Here is a 21,832-nt window from a genome sequence, read left to right as displayed (position 1 = left end):
AGAAGGGAGCTGAGTAAATGATGAATCTGAGCAGGGTAGAGAGAGGATAACAGTAGAACTTAAAAATGAGAATGGAAAAAACAATGTGTCTCTGAGTCTCTGCTGAAGCTCACATTTGGCCAACTCCTGCAGCTCTTTCTTTGTTATTGAGATCCTTTATATTATACACCTAGCCATGAAAAAAGGATATTGCTGTATATTCTAAGTGAACCAGCTCATTAAATGTAAAGAGAGTTGACAAAGTGGTTTGATTATGGGGAAGATGTTTTTGTGGCTGTGTGTGTAAAATACCTAGCTCATTATTTTTAAGTTAAAAAAGCAGCCTAAATTATGCATAACACACATATCATTGCATGATTAAACAACATAAATAATTTTATATTATTTTAAATATCTCATTTTTACCTTTATCAGTACATACTTTTAATGAAAAGTATTAATGAATTTTTTAAGGGTAACTTTAAAGTAGAATGAGAGACTGATTAAGATGAATGAGAGACTTCCACTATCACCAGTTCTAGTACTGTCCTATTATGGACAAATTTCTCATGTAATTTGTTTCTTACACTGATCAGATTTGATTTGAAGCTTCTAAGGTTTCTACTCTAAATTACTCCTAAGAGAAGAACCACTGAATTATAGAATGGTTGAGGTTGGAATGGACCTATGGAATTCATCTGGCTCCAACCCCTCTGCTCAGGCAGAATCACTTAGGGCTGCTTGGCCAGGATCATGTCCAGATGGCTTCTGAATAAAAGGATGGAGACTACACATCTACCTGGGCAACCTGTGCTAATGCTTGGTCATTCACAGAGTAAAAAAGTGTTTTCTGATGTATTCACAGAACCTTTTGTGTTTCAGTTTGTGCCCATTTCTTCTGGTCCTGCCATTGGGCACCACTGAAAAGGGCTGGGATCCACTGACTTTGCACCCTGCCTTCATATATTAATAGGAGTCTACCTCATCCTTCTCTTCTCTGGGTTAGGCAGTCCCAGCTCTCCAGGTCTGGCCTCACAAGTAAAGGAGAGGGATCACCTCCCTTGACCTGAGGTCAATACCTCATCTAACACAGCTGAAGACATCCTTAGTCCAGGCAGACAGTACCACTGCTCTCCCCTCATCTACTTGGCCATAAATTTAACTGTAAAAATGTATCAATTTGGTCAAACATGAATTTCACTGAGTGAAGTCATGCTGGCCATTCCATATGATTTTCTTGGAAATAGTTTCCAGGATTGGCTACTCCAGCGCCTTTCCAGGGATCAAGGTGAGGCTGATTGGCCTGTAGTTCCTTGGATCTGCCTTGCCCTTCTTCAAGATAGGAGTAATATTTCCTTTCCTGCAGTCTTCAGGTACTTTTTGCAGTTGCTATGATTGATTGAAGTTTATCCAGAGATAAACTTTGATCAGTGACATCAGCCAACTCCCTGGGCATCATAGGTGCATCCCATGGGCACCCACTGACTTACGCATATCCAGACCATCAGGAACTCCAACTGCTATTACTGCAGTTAGAGCAGCACCGAATTTGTGTGTTGCGCTCCTCCCACATACAGTGTGTTTGCTGATAGAGATAGGCAAAGTTAAACAATAAGAAATGCATGCTAAAAAAAGAAGAAGAGAAGAGAGAAGAGAAATGAGAAAAATTAAGGACCAATGAACACCTGTCATTCTGTGATACCTTTAAAAGTTACCTTCATCATTTTTCCCAACCGGAGATTGTTAGCTGCAGCTGAAAGAAAAAGGGTTGAAAACCAATATTGGGTTTCACACAATGTTAGCCAGAGGAATGGCAAAAAATACCTATTGATATGGTTGTTTTGCCTGGAAAACACTCTCAGTTTCTCAAATTTGTAATAATAATTACTGGCATATACAGAAAATCTGCAATAAAAAGTTGTTGAAGTAAATTGCTGTTGATTTAAGGTAACACATCCACAGAATAGTGTAACTATCACTATTATCTGTATCATATTTTTTCACAATAAACTAACAAAAGGACTGAGTCTTGAATGGTGAAAACACAACCCAACTTTCATTTCCTAGGCAGACACCAGGAAAATATTGACTTTTACTAAACATGGTTGTGTTGGTATAGCTTGTACAATGTCTATTTGCTTTAGAGTCAATTTTGGCCTTCTGGGAGGAATTGTAAACCAAAAGTTTTTCCTCTCTCTATCAATCTATGTGTGTTCTCCTCTTACCATTCACCTCTTTGCAAGTCTTGTGCACATACAGCACTCATTATAAACAGACCTGGCTAAAGGTCTTCAGAGTGAGCTAGGGGTTAGCAATAAGATGTGTCCAGAGATATTTCTAACTTCACACAATATTGTGTATATTGCATCTTGACACAAAGGTAAAGTTCATTGTGTCATGATACAGAAGTAAAGTTCAGTTGCTCATTTCCTTAAATCTAGTGTAAGTACACTTAAACATTTTTTAGTTCCTTTCCTTACAAAGAAAAGGGCTAGGAACTTTTACTTTTAAAGAAGGATCATTATTCCCTTTACGGTACTCTATCTAAAGAAAACTGGATCATACTAAACAAATCCCAGAATGATTCAGTTCATTCAACACATGAAAACAATATGAAAGTTACTTAATAAGTAATATTCTTATATATAACTGGTTTGTGATCGCTCACTTTTTTCCCACTGAGATTTTATTATTTCACAAAATGAGCTGATTTTCTTTTTCCTGAAAAAATTTTATGAGCTGACTCTGATGCCTAAAGAGACTACTGTAGAACAGAAGCTAGAGAGAGTTAAAGGAATAAAGTAGGAATTTATTAAAAGGCCTTCAAATGATACACCTTGGGCAGTAAAAGAGCCCAGCTGTGGCTCGACCCAAGATGGACAACCAGTCACGAGTTTTCACACTTTTATAAGTTTTGGTCCACTTACATATTGGGGTTAATTGTCCATTTACAGCTTCAGGTAATGAAGTCCCATCCTCCCAGTTTGCTCTCTTCAATTAGCTGTTGTTTACATTTTTTGGGCCTGAAGCTGTAACAGTGGCCTTGGTTCCCAGAAAGCTATGGAAGCTTTGGTTCCCAGGTGGAAAAGGATTGCTTTGTCTAACTAAACTGTGAAGAGAACTTGCTAACACTTTATTTGAAGTTCAGAGTCACACACTAAGGCAGTACAGAATCTGAAAAACATGAAAGCTAAAATGTAAGGCATCTACACAGGCTAATGTAGAGCTGTATTCTGATCCCAGAGTAGAAAAAACTCATTACTGATTTTTGCTTAAAATACCAGTCCACAAGCATGGTCTGGGCTGGCAGACACCTATTGTTGATCTGCACAGAAATCTGAACACCCTGTTTGGAAGCAGCCCACCGCCACACAGCCAGCCCCCTGTTTCTGTCCTTTTTTCAGTCCTCAGTGGAGCTGTCTTCTATCTTGGAAACCTATATTTCTTCAACCCATTTCTTTCTTTGTCAAATAGGAGACCTTCTTGGCATGTTGTGTAAGAGTGTCAGACCATCCCAGAAAGCAGCCAAAAGAAAGTGTAGAGGAGCAAGGGACTGAATTCCTCAGGCCTTCAGTCACCAGAAGTAACTCCCTGTCAAATCGACAGCTGGAAATCCTGTTTCCAGCATTTTTGCTCTGCTAATACCCATTAAGGACAAGTGCCACCGCCCTGAAATTGAGCTTTCAGGCAGGTAAAGGTTCCCAGTCCCTCAATGGGCCCCTGAGAGACAGTGAGGCACCACTGCTGCATCTTGAGTTGCTGTATCTTTTTGCACGTGACTAGACTGGTATGGAAAGTGGTTTCTTCTCAGGAAGCAAATTTACTAGAAAGATTCTGTTCTGTGCTTATGTAGAGAGGTACTGCAAAACAAAACATTTGAAGGGGGAAAGGAACACAAACCTTTTCTTGATGCACTGATGCCTCAAAGCTCATCTCTCTGTCTGTCCTTTCTCCTTGCACTCCCTGCAACAAGAGAGGTCTTCCATAGCTTTCTGCACATTCTAGTAGTTTTTAGTCTAGAAATAGAGACCTCAGAGAAGATGATAAAAGAATAAAAGGTGAAGTAGTGTGTCCTGACTCTAGGCTCCAGGTTCAGGACGGTATCAGGGGAGCAAGGGAAGATTGGGAAATGTGTGGGAAGTAGCCTGCAGACAGATTTTTGTACTTGTTGCATGTGTGGGCAGCCACCCACCATGCCTTATGTTATGCATGAACAAAATGACGTTTTTCATTCAGCTCTCACAGGACCCGGGTTTCTTTAAAAGGACTGGGCAACAGCAGGATGCTACATACAGATGGGAGAGGGGCTTTGGGCTTGGTGCTGTGAAACTTATTTTACAAGTGAGAGTAAAGCAGAAAGTTACCATTTGGGATACAAGAAATGTTCTTTCCCTTCTCTAGCCAGCCAAGCCAATTTTCTGCCTGTAATAAGGAGAAATAAAGAACTGATAAAGAACAGGAGGAAGGATAGGAGTGCCTGAGTCACTGAATCACTGAACCATAAAACATGCCAAGTTAAAAGGGGCCTATCAGGATCATCCAGCCCAACTCCTGGTCCCACACAGGACAGCCCAGAAGTCACACCCTGTGCCTGAAATCATTGTCCAAACACTTCTTGAACTCTGTCAGGCTTAGTGCTGTGACCACTTCCCTGGGGACCCTTTTCCAGTGCCCAAACACCCTCTGGGCAAAGAACCTTTTCCTGATATCCAACCTAAACCTCTCCTGACACAACTCCAGGCCATCCCCTCTAGACCTGTCACTGGGCACCACAGAGAAGAGATCAGTGTCTGTCCCTCCTCTTCCCCACAGCAGGAAGTTGTAACTACAATAAAGTCTCCTTTCAGTCTCCTCTACTCCAAGCTGAATAGAACAAGGAAAAAGATATAAAGAATATATAAAGAGGACTCTTTGCATCAGGACAAACCAGAATAAATCAGGACAAGTGGAATCAGTGTAGTTGCAATAGATATTTTTCTCAGGGAACCAGATCCACAAGGCTCTTAACACAGCATGAGGTGGGCAAAGGTCTAGGAAATGTTAATTCTTACTGCAATTATGTGAGTGAGATTCCTCATTTGCTTTATCTAGGCTGAAAAGGGCACACATCATCAAGCCAGTATCACATGCAGCCCTGGTGGCCCATGCTGTAAACATTCAGCAATGGCAAATATGTATCAATGCTGGCAATGGAGGTAGGAACTCTCATGCAATCAGTATCAATACAGTAAGCTAGTCTGTTTGGCATTTCAAAAATATTGGGCATCGTAAACATGGTTGATGTGTCTAATGCTGATAAGATGTGACTGAGAGAAACTAAAGTATTGTGAGCAGCTGTTTCTTCTTTCAGTTCCTTATATAAGTCAGGGATTTTTTTTTCCACGGATGTTGGAAGGAATGTGTATCTGCTAAAAGCTGAGAACAGCTGGGCATTTTTCCCTCAGGAACCTGATAATGTTGTCTTAGGTTTCAATGGACCAGAAATATCCACACCTAGAGTGAAGTCCTGGAAGGAGGACTTGGATATATTGAAAGTGATAGCTTACTGTGGATCACTTCAAAATCTGGAGGATGAAACTTTACTATCAGTAAACATTAATGCTTGAGTTCCTCTCAGCCACGACTGTGAAGTCACATGAGGTATGATATTCAGAGATGCCCCAGAAATTCAAAGTATGGATATGATTGAAGCTGTGATGTCCCAAAAATATTCTTGTTAGGGCAGCCATTGGAACAGATCCAGGAGAACACTGTAAACGAAGGCATGGATCTGTGTGTTGCCTTGTTCAAATGCCACAATCTAGTTATGAAGTACACCAGCACTCAGTCAAGAACTTTTGGGAAGTACCAACAGCAGACTGTGCCACAGTGGAAGGTGAGGTAGGAGCTCAGTGTGACAGAAACTGAGGTGAAATGCATCAAAAAGATGAGGGAATTTGTGTTGCTTGGAAACACAGCTGAGACTGTGCAGAATAATACTTGGTAGTAGAGATGAAGCAGTTTTTGCTTGGACCAGTATGGCAACACATTTCCTACATAAACCTCTATAGTTCAAATGATATATTTAAAACATTCAAGTTTAATTCCATGCTTAATATGCTAACTAGAATTAAGAAAAGAGCATTTAAAAGTCTGGAATTGCTAGGCTGGAACAAGAACGATCACTTATTAAGCATATTAATTTTTCTTCATGAGTGATGACTCTTGAAAACCACAGTGATTTGTCAAAATAATTAAATTCCATTTGCTTTTCAGATATAAATGCCTACACAGCTTGCCAAAGTAATCCTTGCTTGCTACTCAGAAGACTAAACTTCCACAAATGTACTTTCTAAACCACTTTTTTTCTTTTTCATTTATGAGGTAAGAGAAAAAAATCATTATTTTATTCATTCTGATTGCAATCTTCAATGTTGTTCATGCTAATCCTGCCAAAAGTATTTGTTTTTTCAGAATCAGGTTCACATGTAGCACAGGGATAAAAAAGACCCATTTCCTCAATGGTTGACAGTGCTAATTTCATTTTGATTTGCTTTCATCTGTTTTAGCAACAATTCAGGCAACTAACCCAAATATATTTTGATTGAAAAAAAGGCTCAACTTGGTACTGAAAATTATAAACACCCAGCATTCACCAAAACATCTCAAAGTTATAAGAATCCTATATGTTTTTTACATATTATTTTATTTAATTTTTCTTTATTCTTTCAAATCAAGCACTTAGATCAAGTTTACCTCTGCAATCAATATGCCTGTAAATTGCCATTTTGTTTTAAAGGGAAGCTGATAGTCACAGGAAATCAGTTGCCTCCAGGAAGTGGAACTTCATAGACAAAAAAAAGAATATTGATACTTTGAGTAGAATATGATACTTTGAGTAATGTTGAGGCTGCCTGAGGAGCTCTTACTGAGAGTAAAAGTTAGATGAGTACAATACTGGATATTGATATCATTTGGCAAACACATACAATATATTTTGGAATAAACTACTATAGTAGCAAACACATTTGTTTAAAAATACTTCAAAAATCTCAGCTGTTAAACTGGTTTGCCAAAATTCAGGTCTTTTATTTCCTTCTCTTTTTCCTACCCCCTGCTTATCTTAACCCTGCTGATCTTATTCTTTTTGTTTATAAGGTCTACCAGGTCAAGGCGGTCTCTCATTAAAGCGGTACTTTTTATTGCATTGCCTTCAATCATCATGGTGGAAAATACCCTCTATGCCAATTAATGTAAAGGGGTTTGTATGTATATTGTTCATGGTCCAGGTCCTTTGGGACAAGTAGCTACATCCATTCCAGCAGGACACAGTGGCAGGAGAGAGAGCACTGCAATTCAAGGACCGACTCATTGTCCCCTGCACCTCCACAACATGGGCCTTCCACCCATGGAAGGGGATTACAACCTGCTCTGAATCCCTGACTTGGTGGTACAAGCCTTCCTGGGACATCCCTGGAGAGCCATAGCAGGCTGAGCCTACCCAGGTCACTTTCCTGCTGCAAGCAGCACTGGAATCCCTATAAACTCCTGTCAGTGTTTGGGAGCAGCATGAGGGGTCTCCTCTGCAAGCAGAGGAAAACCCAAAGCTGAGACAACACCAAGGCAGGGAAACAGCTGCCCTGACAAAAAGAGTCAAGTACCTGAATGAGGAAAGCAGATCAGGTCTGGTGACTGGAACAATGGTTGGACATGGCCCAGTGATTGCTAGTCCAGTCTATGGTGCTCAGACAGGTCAGGGACCAGGCCACAAAGTCAAGTGTGCACACTGGAGGCAGAATGAGGGAGGCATGAACAATCATACTTGCAGCATGACTCAGGCACAGAACCAGGATGACAGCCTGAGCTGATGTCCTGGACTGGAGAATAAGGGGAAGGCTCTCCAAAGCAGCTTCTCATACATGTCCTCAAAGCCCATCATGTACTATAGCTGGTTCTGAGTCCAGGCAGACAGACACCTAGGATGGGGGAGAATTCAGGCTGGTAATTCCCAGCTGTCCTGGAAATTACTGATTTAGTTCACTTTGGAGTATGAACCCATTTTATCTTAACCTGAAGATTAGGAAACTGAACTGACTTGGCAGAGTTCTCTATGTATGCATATTTTGGATTTATGCACATCCTACAGGACATCCTAAACATTACTACAGTATCCTCTGCCATAGCAGTAAGGGAGCAGTAATCTCCTCTTATAGATTTGAGGCAGAATTTAATTTATGTTTTAACATATTCAATTGGGGTTTTTTTGTTTATATATCTTTAATACTCTGAGCTGGGAGACTCCTAAAATATTTTTCTTAAACAATAGATTAACCTTGATAAGTCCCTAGTGTGATTTTCTTAAACTTATAGTAGAATAAAATCAAAACATGGAGCTAGGAGACTACTGCTTATACTAATTTATCAGCTTTCTAAGTCTGAAATGACAAGTAATTTTCAAACAACTTCAAGTTTGTTTTCAAATTTCATGCAGGTAGATTTAAAACAATGGTATTACAAAAAATTTAATCGTATGGGGAGTGTTTATGAGATATATATATATATCATTAGTTTACATGGATTAATGGATGCCTTTCATTAAAAAGTAGTCTTTAATATCCAGCGAGTATGTGTATATATATATATGTATATCAGCAGAAAATTAAAACCATATATACCAACTTTTAGAAGCATATAATGTGTACATATAAATATATGTACACATTCAATATTGTTATTTTAATGTTATATTTAATGTTATTAAAGCATAATGCATGGTTTTAATATTCATTTCATATGTATTTTAAGACCTTATTGAGTTCAATATTCCAAACACAACAAACAGTTTATGCCAAATACCTCATTATCCATTTGTAAAAACAAGTATCTTATAACTGCAGTAATTGGATAAGAAGATGTAAAATACAAGTTTGAAAACTAGCTATAAAGGGAATGGCTTACAATACATTACCTAAAATATGCCAAGGAAAAGTATTTTTTTCTACCTCTTTCAATTTATGAGAATCTACTTATTTTCTTATAAGATCATTGAAAATTTATGAAGGAGTGACTCATATTCTTGGAGCAACAGCAAACATGCCATACACATGTCACAGGCAGAAATGTTGGCTGGATGAGATGTTCAGAGGTCCTTTAGTCCATTTTGCTACTGGATACCATTTGGTTGCCAAGGCATCAATTATGACATTTTGAGCCTGGCAGTCCAGCTAATTCTCAGCCCATCTAACAGTTGGTTCATCCAGCTCATGTGTCTTCACATTCCCAGAGAGTTCCCTGCAGGAGATGATGTCAAAAGTCTTACTAAAGGAAGGTATATTACATCGAACAAAAAATAACAGCAAAGAAGAGTAAAAAGTACCTCAGTTGCCCAGTTGCATACCAGTCATATTTTGTTGTGTTTCTCTCATAGATGTCAAACTATTACTTCCTTTTTGTTAACAATAAAGTCAGTACCTAAAAGTGAAACAAAGGTGTGCGCAAATGAACTCTCCACAAACCAACTGTACATGGCAGAGAAATCAAGTAACGCTGTCTCAACAAAACCTGATAACTTGATAACCTGAAAAGACAACAAAAAAACCATTTCTCATATAAAATGTGCAAAACTCTATTGTCTAGGTCAAGTGAAAATCAATTTGTTTTATTATTTCTGTAATGAAGAAGCAGATTTCAGAGCAAGTTCTAAAAGCCTACAACATCGGACTGAGGAGAAGAGCCTTCTGTTCTTCGGACCACCAAGTTACTAGTCTCATATAAAATTAATCTAGGAATGTATCTTGTTTACTGTAGCCAAGCTGTCAAACTAAAGCTTAATGAGAGGTATCTGAAAAATATTCTGTTTCTTGTCTACAAATATAGAACAAGATCAACTGTTTCATTAGCAGTTACTTTCCATGTGCCTCTTTCTTCCTATGTTTTATTGGTTCTGTGCAGAAGTGGTATTATTTTGGATGCCTAGAACAGTATTTGCATTGTGTACATAGTTCTGCAGGCGAACTGATGGGCAGGTATACCCTGAATGAAAGCTTATAGAGCTCATGACACAGACTAGTTTTATTTGACTAAAATAATCATCCAGACCACAGTAATACAGTGAGCCTATCAATAAAGATTGTGCAGCTGGATATTTATTTAAATGAAAGATGATTGTCTAGTGTGGCCATTTAATTTTTTTTTTCAAAAATATGATTTCATAGAATAAACAACTTCCTGATGGCACCAAGCCACAATTTCTCTCTGAGGATGTACATGCACATTAGAAACATCCCTTAATTTTATACTTTAAGCTTGACAAATGGAATGTATTCTATCAGTACAGAAGTTGACCCTTACACAGATGTTTTTGTAGATGTACTCAAGGGCAGTTGCTAAATAGCACATGATATACTCTTCTCTCAAAGAAGATATTGCATTCAAAATTCTTCCTTTTATATATTTTCAGTTTCTAGATTTTCCCTTTTTTTTTTCTTTTAGAAAACCTAAACTCAAGTGAGTCATAAAAATCTACTCTGCAACTACTTCCAAGAACCAAATTTTAAGGATGCAGATGAAATCTGGAGGCTTCTTTATTGATTGGAAAATTATGCTAGAGATTAAATGAAGAAGTTCACTTTTGATCATGTATACAAACATGTAATTTGACAAAAGTGTGACCTTCACTGCTCCTTTACAAAATTCTCCAGGTTTTCCTGATGAACAAAATGTACCAATTGACTTTTTATCAAAATAAGGAAGAATAGACTAACCATCTGTCACTTTGCAGAGCAGCTGCATGGAAGAAATCTTTAATGAAGACCTCTTGCTTGGCCCTTTCTGTTTTGGAGTAAATCAGCTGAGAAAAACTCAACAGTAGTTCAAGAGATCCAATATTTCCTTCCTTTCTGAGTTCCTGTCTTCCTTCTTCCTGTCTTCCTTTTCCTTTCTTTCTTTTCTGATAATTTCCTTTCTAGCCAGTCACAAGCTTCTCTATTCTAAGACACAACCATCATCAGGGGGATTGTGCTGACTTTTGGATAGTCCTGTATGGTTATCTCCTTAGGGTAATGATGATTTCTGGTCTTGTAAAATGTAGCAACATTGATAACACATTTTTCTTTCATAAATTAAGGCATCAGACTCCAAGAGGAATGACAAACTTTTTTTAGCAAAGTATCAGGAAATGAAGAAAACATAATAAAACTTAAGCAGAGAAGCCAAAAACTTGGATTTTACCAGAAAAAGTAATATGGTCTTTAAATCTACAGGACATCAACAGGAACAGCAAAACAATTTCAAAAACAAGCTGAAGAGTTTACCAAAAAATTTTTTGGAAGATAGAATCTTTCCACTAAGAAAGAAGGAAATCTAATGCCTGTATGTTTGAGGATACAAAATAGTAATCATGTAGTGAACTGATCCTTGTTCTCAGATTACTGTACCAACCTGCTTTTGCTAGTCTCTGGGTGTGATGTCATTGCAAAGAGGAATATCACCTAAGCAACCCTATAATGCTAAAAAGCTTATAGCTGAACTGTGTAGAAGGAAACAGATGGGGCAGTATCTGGAAATTTTATTTGTCAGATATCGCCCATCTGTTTCTCTCCCTATCTGCATGTTTTGCAGTAATATCCATTTTTAGGAAGGCAACAGAATTGGTTCAATCTCCTGCTTTATTATTATTTTTTAATTTTTATTTTTTACGATTCATTAATGGCTGGCAGGGAAACATAAAACCCACACTGTGGGTTTTAGTGTGATTCAGCCAAATAATTTTCATTTGCATTCCATGAGAGGCAAAGTTATACTTCAGGGCAAAATTAGTAGATGTTAACTTTTCTTATTAATTTAATCTAACAATTTTCACAGTTTCTCATATACAACAGACCTCCTAAATAAATGAATGGTACAAAGTATTTTAAAATGCATTCTAAAACTGAAACAATTATGTGTCATTTCAGAGCAAGTTCTAGTTTCTTTTTAATGAGTAGCTACTAAAATCAGTAAGTCTTTTTTGGCAGCCATCTGATTCTCTGAAAATAGAGCCACAAAAGGCTTTGAATCAGGTGTATTATTTATGGAGAGTACATAGAGACTTTGGTGGTAAAAATTAATTTTAGACTGAAAAATTCTATTTGTTTTCTGCTTCATATTTTTAGCTAAACATAAGCTAACATAATGTCAGTGACATTGCTCTTCTATTTTCACAGGATCAAAATTAAAACAAATGCCACTTAAAATAGCAGCATAGGCATAAAAGAACTTATTAGAAGTCAAGACCAGAAACCAGTGGCACTTCCAAATGGCCCACAGAATTCAATATCAGGCAAGACCACGACTCCTTTCTGTTCCTTATGTGTAAGTACCAATACAGAGATATTAACAGATGAGCATTCAGCTTTTATAAGAGTTAATGATAAATAATGACAGTAAGTGGGTTGGGTATACTAATTAATCTGACTAATTGCAGGGGTGGTGAGCAAGGCAAAATGGAGAGGTTGAAACAAAATGAGCTCTATTCTAAAATGAGCTCCATCCTGATGCCATATGTAGCTCATCAAACTGTAACAACTCTGCTTTTGACTCTAGCTTCCTCAAACTGCAGGGACTGCTGTTGCTGTCATGCTCTCTTCACAGTCTTTCTTGCCAAATTATAGTTACCCTCTCTTTATTACCTAGGTCCAGCCCTATCCTATCCTCCCCCTGCTCTTTTGATTATTTTTCCTTTCTTTGCCCCTTAATTTTACAGGATTGCTTTCTGACCTGCAGCTATCTGCATCAGCTTTTAAACTGACAATACTCGGTGACCCTGGCAACAGAGGGCTTCACAAGAACAGTTTTCTATCAGTGTTAGATTCGCTCTATTCTTCATGTGTCCTTTGTCTACTTTGATCTTTAATTCTGGTCTCTACTTTGATATTGATTCCTAGTCACATATCTCATTTCTTTATCCCTTGTCTGTCTTTTAACTTGTCTTTTGCCAGCCCCTTCCCTAACAGCTGCTTTGGGCGATCACAAACCTGGCACAAGGACATCCTGGTTCCTCCTGACTTGGGTCCAAATCATAGACCGTGTCTCACCTTGCCTCTAAAATGGGTTAATTCTTTGATTCTTGTGGTTCACATCCTTCAACTCATTCTAAGTGCTGTATTTGTGTCTTCTCTTTGTCCTTTAAAGCTTGTTTTTAATGTTTATTTTCTTTATCCTTTGATTAAGCAGTCCACTTAAGAACACAGGACAGGGTTGTGCAGGTTATCAAATCCATTCCTCCTGCCTTTTGCAGGCAAGTTTGTCATGGAATTACTTTCATAAATCTGCCAAGGTCTGCTTTTAAATTGATTATTTTTTCCCCTCTGCTCTCCTAACAGGAGCTGTTTCCACACCTTATGATTAGAAACTATCTTCCATTTTCCAGCCTATAATGATCCGTATCTTGCTTATGCTCTTTTCCTTTTATGACAATTGCATCCATTAACATCCCTGTTACACTTAAAAATGTCCCACATCTTATTTTTCTAGGTTAAACAAATCAAACCCTTCTAATCTGTCTCAGATAAGCTCTCCCTTCCCCAGAGGCCTCTGCTCTGTTTAAGTCTGAATAAATTCTTCTTGAACATGCATGATTGTAATTCCCTGTGATATCCTAGGTGGGATGCAACAGTATTAATTTTCATATCTTCACTGGAAATATTTTTCCTCATGCTAGGCTTTATGTATCCTAGGCTTTACTTGCTTATTTCATAGCTGTATCATTCTGGTGACTCAAAAATGCCTTGTGACTCACTGACTTCCCAGGAGTTTGGGGTTATATTCCTTATTCATCATTCTCATAAGAAACAGCTACTGATAGCCCTTATTGGCATGACCCAGGATCTTATAGCATTTAGGATCTTCTGACTTTTTATGTTTGAATCATTGAGAATAAAAATTGTATAAACTCTCAATGTAAATTTGTATACATAAATGCAAAAAATTTAAAAAATACGCATTAGTCCCCCCAATCTTATTTTATCAGCAGAATTAATTTAAAAGTCCCTCTCTTTAATGCGAAATCACAAAAATATTAAGCCATATTGGTTCCCAGATGAGTCCTTATCTGATTTTACTCACATCTTCCTCTCAGCCCACCAGTTCCATCCTTAATGCCCCTTTAGCCACTGCTTTAGCTGAAAAACAACTTATCTAGGTTGTCGTGGCCCTGGGTGCAGCTAGAGGCTCTGCTACAGGCTCTGCAGCCTTGTCTCCTCACTCCTATGGGTTTGTCTGCCTGTGCTCAAGGCCACTCCTGACCTGGCACAGCCATGTAACCTTGTGTCAGGCAGTGGTGACAAATTTCATGTAGGAGGAAGCGCTTGGAGAAACTTTGTTGGTTTCTCCCTGCGTTGAAGGAGTGGATGCTGCATTTAAGTTCTAGCCTTGCCCCAGTCCCAGCCTGTTTTACATTGCAGGTACACCTGTGCATCACTTTGCGCCTCACTGATACTAACCCTGATTTGCAGACTTGATCTCAGATCTGTCTCCTGCCTATGAGCTTGTCTGGAGACCTGTAATTTTGTTTGATCCTTTTTTTTACCCCCAGATCTGCTCCTTCTGCATTCAGAGAATGCAGGGGGACACTGCCCTGCTTACCTCAGAGGCATCACTTCATCTTCTAGCGTGCTTCTCTTTCTGGAGCAGCCGGCTCTTGCTGCTTCTTGGCATTTTATGGTATGAAATTATTTCCTGTAGTTCAAATGTGAAAAATCATTGAATGAGTCAGCAGGTCTTCCTGGCATCTCTTGCCTCTTGATGTCCCCAAAGTATTAAAAGTTTGTATCTCTGGTGCACAGTTAGTCAGTATTGACTCTGACAGGTGATGAGGTACCTGGGTATGCCAGCAGGGCTGCTAAACTGAAACTAGACTGAATTCTCACAACAAATCCTCACATTAAAGACTACACAGGCCCAACAGCAGGATAAACAAATAAAAGCTCAGGTAAATAATCTGTTTATTCAATATTGGTGTAATATTGACATTGGGGGAAGTAGGGACCCTCCCTACAATGAATCTCTTGATCTCAAATTAATGGAGATCACAAGTCATGGAAATATTTTAATCAGATCTGATGAGCCTTTCACACAAAGCAGCAGAGGTTCCTGCCTTCAGGTCTCACTTCCAGTTTCTACAATCTGCTTCTGGAGTATTACCTGAAACTCAACTGCAGCACCTGCAGCTTTTGGAGCCCTGGAAGGAATTTCTCCAGCTGGGGCAGTATGCAACTCATGTTAGTATGGCTCTTATGCAGCAGCTGCCACTACGCTTGATCAAATTCAACCAATAAATGTGTCAAACCTGTGTTAATGTAGTCAGATGCCTAAGTAAGAAACTGGCACTAAATTCTCCAAGGTACTGACATATACTTGGGTTGGAGTGTTTATCAGTTGTTCATAATTCACTAGATTATTCCTCTTGCACATATACACAATTCCTTGTAGTCAAAATTTTTGCATGAAGGGAATTGCAAAGGGAGAAGCAGCCAGAAGAAAGTAGTGACTGTTACTGCTTGTAGGGAAACACTGAGTAAATAAATATTGATAGTGACAAAACTGTGGATAGAGTTGTAAAGACCATCTCCCTCTCTGACCTCACAGTTCCCTGATTATCTGTACTTCCACAACAAAGCAAATAGCTGACAAGATGAAAATCGCCAAGGTAAACCTTGAACCTGGGTTTCTCAGTAAGATGTGCAGAAGACCACACATACACCACTTTTTGGCAAGAGGATGCAAGTATTTTCCATTGACTCACAAGTGACCAATGGCTGAGCCATACAAGAGCATTCTTGCTGCTGTCCTGTGTCCTGTGCTGGAGGAGCAGTTTCCCAAAGGCCATGGGAGCAATGAGTGTCCAGTAACAGGACTCCCAGCAGCAGAGCTCAGGCTGTTCAAGGAGAAACCTCAGAAGAGAGGCTTTGTGACAGGCTAAGTGCATCAGAAGAGAAAGAATGAGTCTGCTTGGAGCAGGATGACAGGGAGAGAAACAAATTGGCTGTATGGCTGGATGCAACAGTCTATTATGTGGAAAATTCTGTGTTCCTCGAATGTTGGGTTTGGAATGACAGGCAAATTTACCAATGGAAAATGCTGTGACTTGAGAGCTGGAACAGACACTGTACCAAATGCATGCTTATCCTCACTGTTGGCTACAGCAATGAGCACATAGAAACCAAAGTATTTCTGCTGGGAAATACATAGAATTGCTTAATCTTTATGTCAATTAGAAGGGAAGCTCAATTTGAAGTGCAGTGGTACAAGACTTGTGAAGATGACTACTGAAATCAGAACTGGGCTGCCAGCACAATCATGGTTTTATGCTACAGGTATACTGTGAATTGAGCCCAGCTCACTCTTTCTAACAGCCCATGACATCCTTTCTCTGTGTGCTCGCACACAGGTTGGGAGCCTCTCCGTTCCATAGCGAAACCAAGTTTTTATGGACTTTTTTAAAGCAATTTTTTTCCAGGAGAACTCTGCGATAGTTTTTAATCCACACTTTATTTTAGTGCAAGGTTAACTTTTCCTTTATGCAGTAATATAGATTTTTTCCCTGTCACACCTGGCTGGCACTGACACACCGCTCCCGGACACGGCAGGAAAAAATGTGCTTGACTCCGTCGCAAACCTCGTTCCCCAAGTCCCTTCTCAGAAAGCTATTTTTTTCCCCCCGTCACAGCGCAGGTATTTTTTTCCCCTGTCGGATAACCTGACCAAGGCTAATTTAAACGGCGAGCACACTTCCAGGCGGGAACGCTTCCCGGCTCCTGGGAGCGCCCGTCGGGCACGCACGTGCCGCCCTCTTCGCCTCGTGCCCGCCTGGATCCTGGATCTTGGATCCTGGAGCCGCACTGCTCCCCCGGCCCGGCGCCTCCGGGTCGCTCCCGACAAGCGGGGCTCGGGGGCTGCTCCCGGGCCGCGCTCCGAGCCCTCACTGCCCCCGGGCCCGCTCTCTGCCCCCCGGCCCCGCTCTCTGTTCCCCGGCCCCGCTCGCTGCCCCCGGGCCCGCTCGCTGCCCCCGGCCCCGCTCTCTGTCCCCCGGCCCCGCTCGCTGCCCCCGGCCCCGCTCTCTGTCCCCCGGCCCCGCTCGCTGCTCCGCGAGCCGGCGGCGGGGCGGGGAGGGGAGTGTGTGCGGGGGGGCAGGGGTGTGTCCTGCTCTCCCGCTGCCTGCCCGGGGCACCGGGGTCTCCTCTGCTCTCCCGGCGGCTGCGGCTCACTCGGCTGCCCGTCCCGCGGCGGGACGTGTGGGCTGCCCGGCAGCCATGGCTCGGGAAAGTTTGCCGCTGCTCCTGCTGCTGGCGGCGCTCGGCAGCCGAGGCCAGTCGCCGTCGCCGCCGCCGCCGCCGCAAAGAGGTACAGGGGAGCGGGGAGCCCGCGCCTCGCCCGCCCGGCCGGGACCGCGGCGGACGCGGACGGGGAGGCGACCTGGCCGCCAGCTCGGGAGTCCTTGTGGGCACGGGAGGGACGAGGGGACAGCGACCGAGCGTGACAAGTGAGCCCCAGGCTGCAGAGAGGGGACCCGGCGGGCGGCAGCACCGCTGGCCCCGCGGTGGCCGGGCCGAGGAGGGGCTGCTGCGGGGCTGCGCTGCGGGGCCGGCACATCCCGCCTCCCGCCGCAATCCCCGCTCCCTCACACACCCGGCTCGGAGCAGCGCAGATGCGCAGCGCTGTGGCTGGGAGCGCAGGGGGAAACATGTAGGTGAGGGACCGCTGGAGGACGTGACCTGGTCCCCCCAAGCGACACACAAGGTTACGGGCTGATCTGCTGGCATCCCTCCTCCCGCCGGGATGTGCCCGTCCGCTGGCATCTCTGTGGCAGGGGAAGCTTGATAGGCTGTGGTGAAACACGTGTGGGCTGCCTGTACTGCTTTTAGTTCAGGTGGCAATTTGATGCACTTAGCCCGTCACAAAGCTTTTCTGTTCAAAACTAACCACGAATGGGAATGGGAACGGAATCAGTTTTATTCTGTATGGGTCGTAAATGTCTTAGACATACCATTATCATGCATTATGCAGTGTTTAGGTGTGTTGACACTATAAGGGTGGGTTTTTTGTTTGCTTTTTCAGTTAGTGTTCTGTGGAAAGATCAAAAGAGGTGTTGTACAGGTATGGGAGAAATAAACTTTAGTCATTTTCTCAGCTCTCATAGGAAATCCTTAAAACCATTCTTCAGCCCACAATATTCCTTCTGGTGCTTACATTTGTGCTCTTAACATTTTTAGCCTTGCTGAAATGAATTCACTTAGAAGATACTGTAGGTGTGTCAAAATAAAATAAATTCAAGCCCCTGGATTAACAGCTGCCTTTCCTTTGACCCTGATGTCACATAATAGGGTGAACATTATGGATTAGGAATTTTTACAATTTAGGGTTTACTTTGGAAAACGTGATGCACTGACATTTCATGAAAAAAAGTCTCAAACAGCTGACTCCTTAATATGAATTTTACTGTGTGAGAATAAATGGCAGTTGATCAAATGTCTGTGTAGATAAAAACTCATCCAGAATTAGACTGTGTTTAGATGATGGCGTATTGGTAAACATTGAAGACTGGGATTTTAAAAGTAGAGCATTTAAAGTACAGTACAAAATGCATTTTCTTCTCGCTGATTTCTTCTTCTTTATTTTTTCCCTAATTAATTCTTTATGGCTAATATTGATGTGGCATTTCTTTTAGTATTCTCTCTCTCTCTCACACACACACATACACAAAGAGACACTTTTAGAGAATGTCCTTTTGTTTATGCAGTATTGTGGTTTCCTTTAACCTCAACAGTGAAGGGATATGTTAATGATTTCCCTTTTAAATTGGAAGTGGGTGTGTTTGGTGTTCATCTGCTGCATCACTTATATTATAAGCGAGTTCTGGTAATTCCATGAAGAATCCTAGGACTTTTAATTAAATGTTAATGTGGTGATGGGACCTTCTAATCTTAACAGTTGAATTCAAGTCCTGGTCTGCCAAATTTTTATGCCATTTACTGTCTTCTAAATTTCTTTTTAAGATCTGTTGCAGCTGCTAGGAGGTGCTAGCACTATGTAGATGTCACTGTGTTGCCCACTACAGACAAATAGCAATGAACTCCTCTGTAATGCAAAAAGTTAGGAAAGTCTGACTTCACTGAAGTCCAGAGGGATTTTTAACATGTACAAGAATGTTACTGCCCCCGTGGTTTGTATCTTTAGACTTACAGCTTTTGTTTTTTGACTTAAATGTTATTTGGTAATACCCATAACGTTGGATGCTTACTAATTGTTAGCACCAGTTGGATGTCTGTGGACAAAATTATGTAACAGAGCTGCAACGCTTTGAAAAACAGTACTTGAGACATCACAATGAATTCCCATGTTGTTTTATAGAACAGAACAGTTCAAGAACATTTTGCACCTCAAAGATGGGAACAGTCTGTATTTCTTTTTTTGTTTCTGTTCTTGTGGTTAATTTTTTTTTTCTTTTTAAATTGTTAGAAGACTTACTGTGGTCAGAAACCTGGAATTAATTTCAAACTGGTTTTTGTTGTTGTTGTTGTTGGGACTTTTTTTTTTTTTTAGCTACGCATATTATCTGTTCTTTTGTTTTTTGAACACTAAATAGTCATGCAGAATCTCTGTCATGGTTTAACCCCAGCCAATGACCAAATACCACACAGCCCCTTACTCACTCCTTCAACTCCTTCCAGTCCCAGCAGGACTGGGGAGAAAATCAGATCAGTAAAAGCTGGAAAACTCATGTATTGACATAAAGGCAGTTTAGTAGGTAAAATAAAAACTCTGCAGGCAAACAAAACAAACCAAGGATTTAATTCCCTGCTTCCCATGGGCAGGCAGGTGTTCAGCCATCCTCAAGAGAGCAGGGTCTCATCACACATAAGAGTTACTTGGGAAGACAAACACCATCATTCCAAACATCTCATGCTTCTTCCTCTCACTTTATATACTGAGCATGATGTCATATGGTATGGAAAATCCTTTTGGTCATTTGGGGTCATCTGTCCCAGCTGTGTCTCCTCCCAGTTTCCTCTACACCTCTGATCTCCTCACGAGCGTGGCAGTACAAAAAGCAGAAAAAGCCTTGGCTCTGTGTAAGGCCTGCTAAGCAATAACAAAAACAACTCTGTATTATCATCACTGAGTTCAACACAAATCTAAAACGCAGACCCATGTGAGCCACTGTGAAGAAAATAAACTCTACCCAAGCTGAAACCAGTGCAATTTCTCAGAAGATGGAAGAATCAGAACCAGAAAGACGTGCATTCTTCAACAGTGTTTCTTAAAGATGTGCATAACTTGCAGTTAAAGTAAACTGACCAAAGTGCTGTGCAGTGTTCCTTTGGATCTTGAACCTTGGTTCATCCTGTTTGGTGTGGAATGGGAGGGAACCAAAATAGTAGTAATTTAGTAGGTAATGTAAAATTTCTTTTGATCTTGATTTCATGCATTTTGTAAAAAGATCTTAATATCTGTTATGAGAGGGAGCGGAAGCTATGTGTCTGTGAAAGGTGTGGATAGAAGGGACAGGGCTAAGGAACATACACTGCGCAGTAACTTGATCTGTAATGTCAGCTGCTGACATCAGTGGAGATAATTCATGGAGTACAGGTGCTTTTAGCATGTGTGGAAGGAAGTGTAAGTTGACTCCAAGTGGTGATGTATATAGGATGCTTATAAAGTCAGAGTGAGATTTCTCACTCGAAAGAGAAATGAGGGGTGAACATCAGCAGGATATGAGTAGTGCCCGTCTGTTAGGCAGTGGATGCTGTCAGGCAGGTCAATATTTTTAAATCTCTCTGTAGGTGTACATTTTAAAACAAGTTTCTGGAGAGTTTAGTTCAAAACTGTGTTCTCTGTGTTATGTCATTGTAACTAGGACTTAAAAGATTCCTTCCCTGTGTGTATATTGTACCCTATGCTCTGAAAAGTCAAGAGACAAGGCTAATAGGACATAAGTTTAGTATTTCAGATCCTAAGAATGAAGAAAGTGTGTAGACTTAGGTTCTCTCTTTCCTGAGACAAAAAAATACCCCAGATGCTTTGCTTATGCAGTCTGTAAAAGCAGAAGTCAAGTTTCCTCTTTCTTCATAAGGATTTCTTTGCAGTAAAGTCAATTTCAAAACTCACCAACAGCACCCAGCTCTAATCTTGTAATGGAGAGCATTTCCATCATGGCTGATGGCCTTTAAACATTCGAAGCTGTTTGGAGAACTGAGCTTGTAAGAGATTTAGTTGGTAAATTTGCATTCTGAGAAAAGGTTTAAATGATTGTTTATCAGCTTGTTCTCACCTAAATAATTTTTGAAACTCTTACCCAATATCAGCAAATATAAAAACAATTCTAGTCTTTAAGATACGATCACTGAAAATCAATGGCTGTTTAAGAGAAAGAGTCCCGAAGTACTTTATCTTCTGCAAGAAGAAGAGTGGAATTTAGCTATTATCTAACCCATGCAGCCCTTGTAAGTCAACATGTGTAGAACTCTGGCTAAAAAAATATGAAGGAGAATGTGTCCGTTGTGGAGGGCTGGCATAATAGAATGCATAAAATTCTGTGTAAGTTTTTTTTTTTTAAAGGACTTAGTCTAGCCTCAGGATTTTATAACAGGTAACAAGCCTTTTTAACTGAAGGTATACTGAAGTATAGTACATTCTGTATGTTCCCTTTTCACAGTCTGTATGCTGTTTAATGTTTTGGCGGATAAATTTTTTTGTGATCTGGAAATTACGATTTCTTTTCCTTTTTTATTATTATTTATTTAAATGTATGTGTATGAGATCACAATCAGTTCTAGCAACTCTTTTAGCAGTATTTGCTGCTGTCTGATCAGTTATTCAGATATTAACTAGCCCCAAA

At 40.5% G+C, this 21,832-nt stretch overlaps 1 protein-coding gene across 1 annotated transcript in view; it reads right to left on the bottom strand.

Annotated features, from left to right (window-relative positions):
* LOC128938694 (vesicular inhibitory amino acid transporter-like) overlaps positions 1-17,679 on the bottom strand; it is a 53,432-nt gene extending 35,753 nt beyond the window's left edge. The window contains exon 1 of the mRNA XM_054279038.1: positions 17,052-17,679. Within this exon, the coding sequence (XP_054135013.1) occupies positions 17,052-17,679 (628 nt within the window). The remainder of the gene's footprint in view (positions 1-17,051) is intronic.
* Positions 17,680-21,832: the final 4,153 nt, after the last annotated feature.

This window comes from Melozone crissalis, unplaced genomic scaffold (genome assembly GCF_028551555.1).
Source record: "Melozone crissalis strain CALT ecotype California unplaced genomic scaffold, PUWL_Pcris_2 ptg000027l_1, whole genome shotgun sequence".
Classification (NCBI taxonomy): Eukaryota; Metazoa; Chordata; class Aves; order Passeriformes; family Passerellidae; genus Melozone; species Melozone crissalis.
Note: the sequence above shows the minus strand (reverse complement) of the source record. Positions and strands in the feature narration are given on the sequence as shown.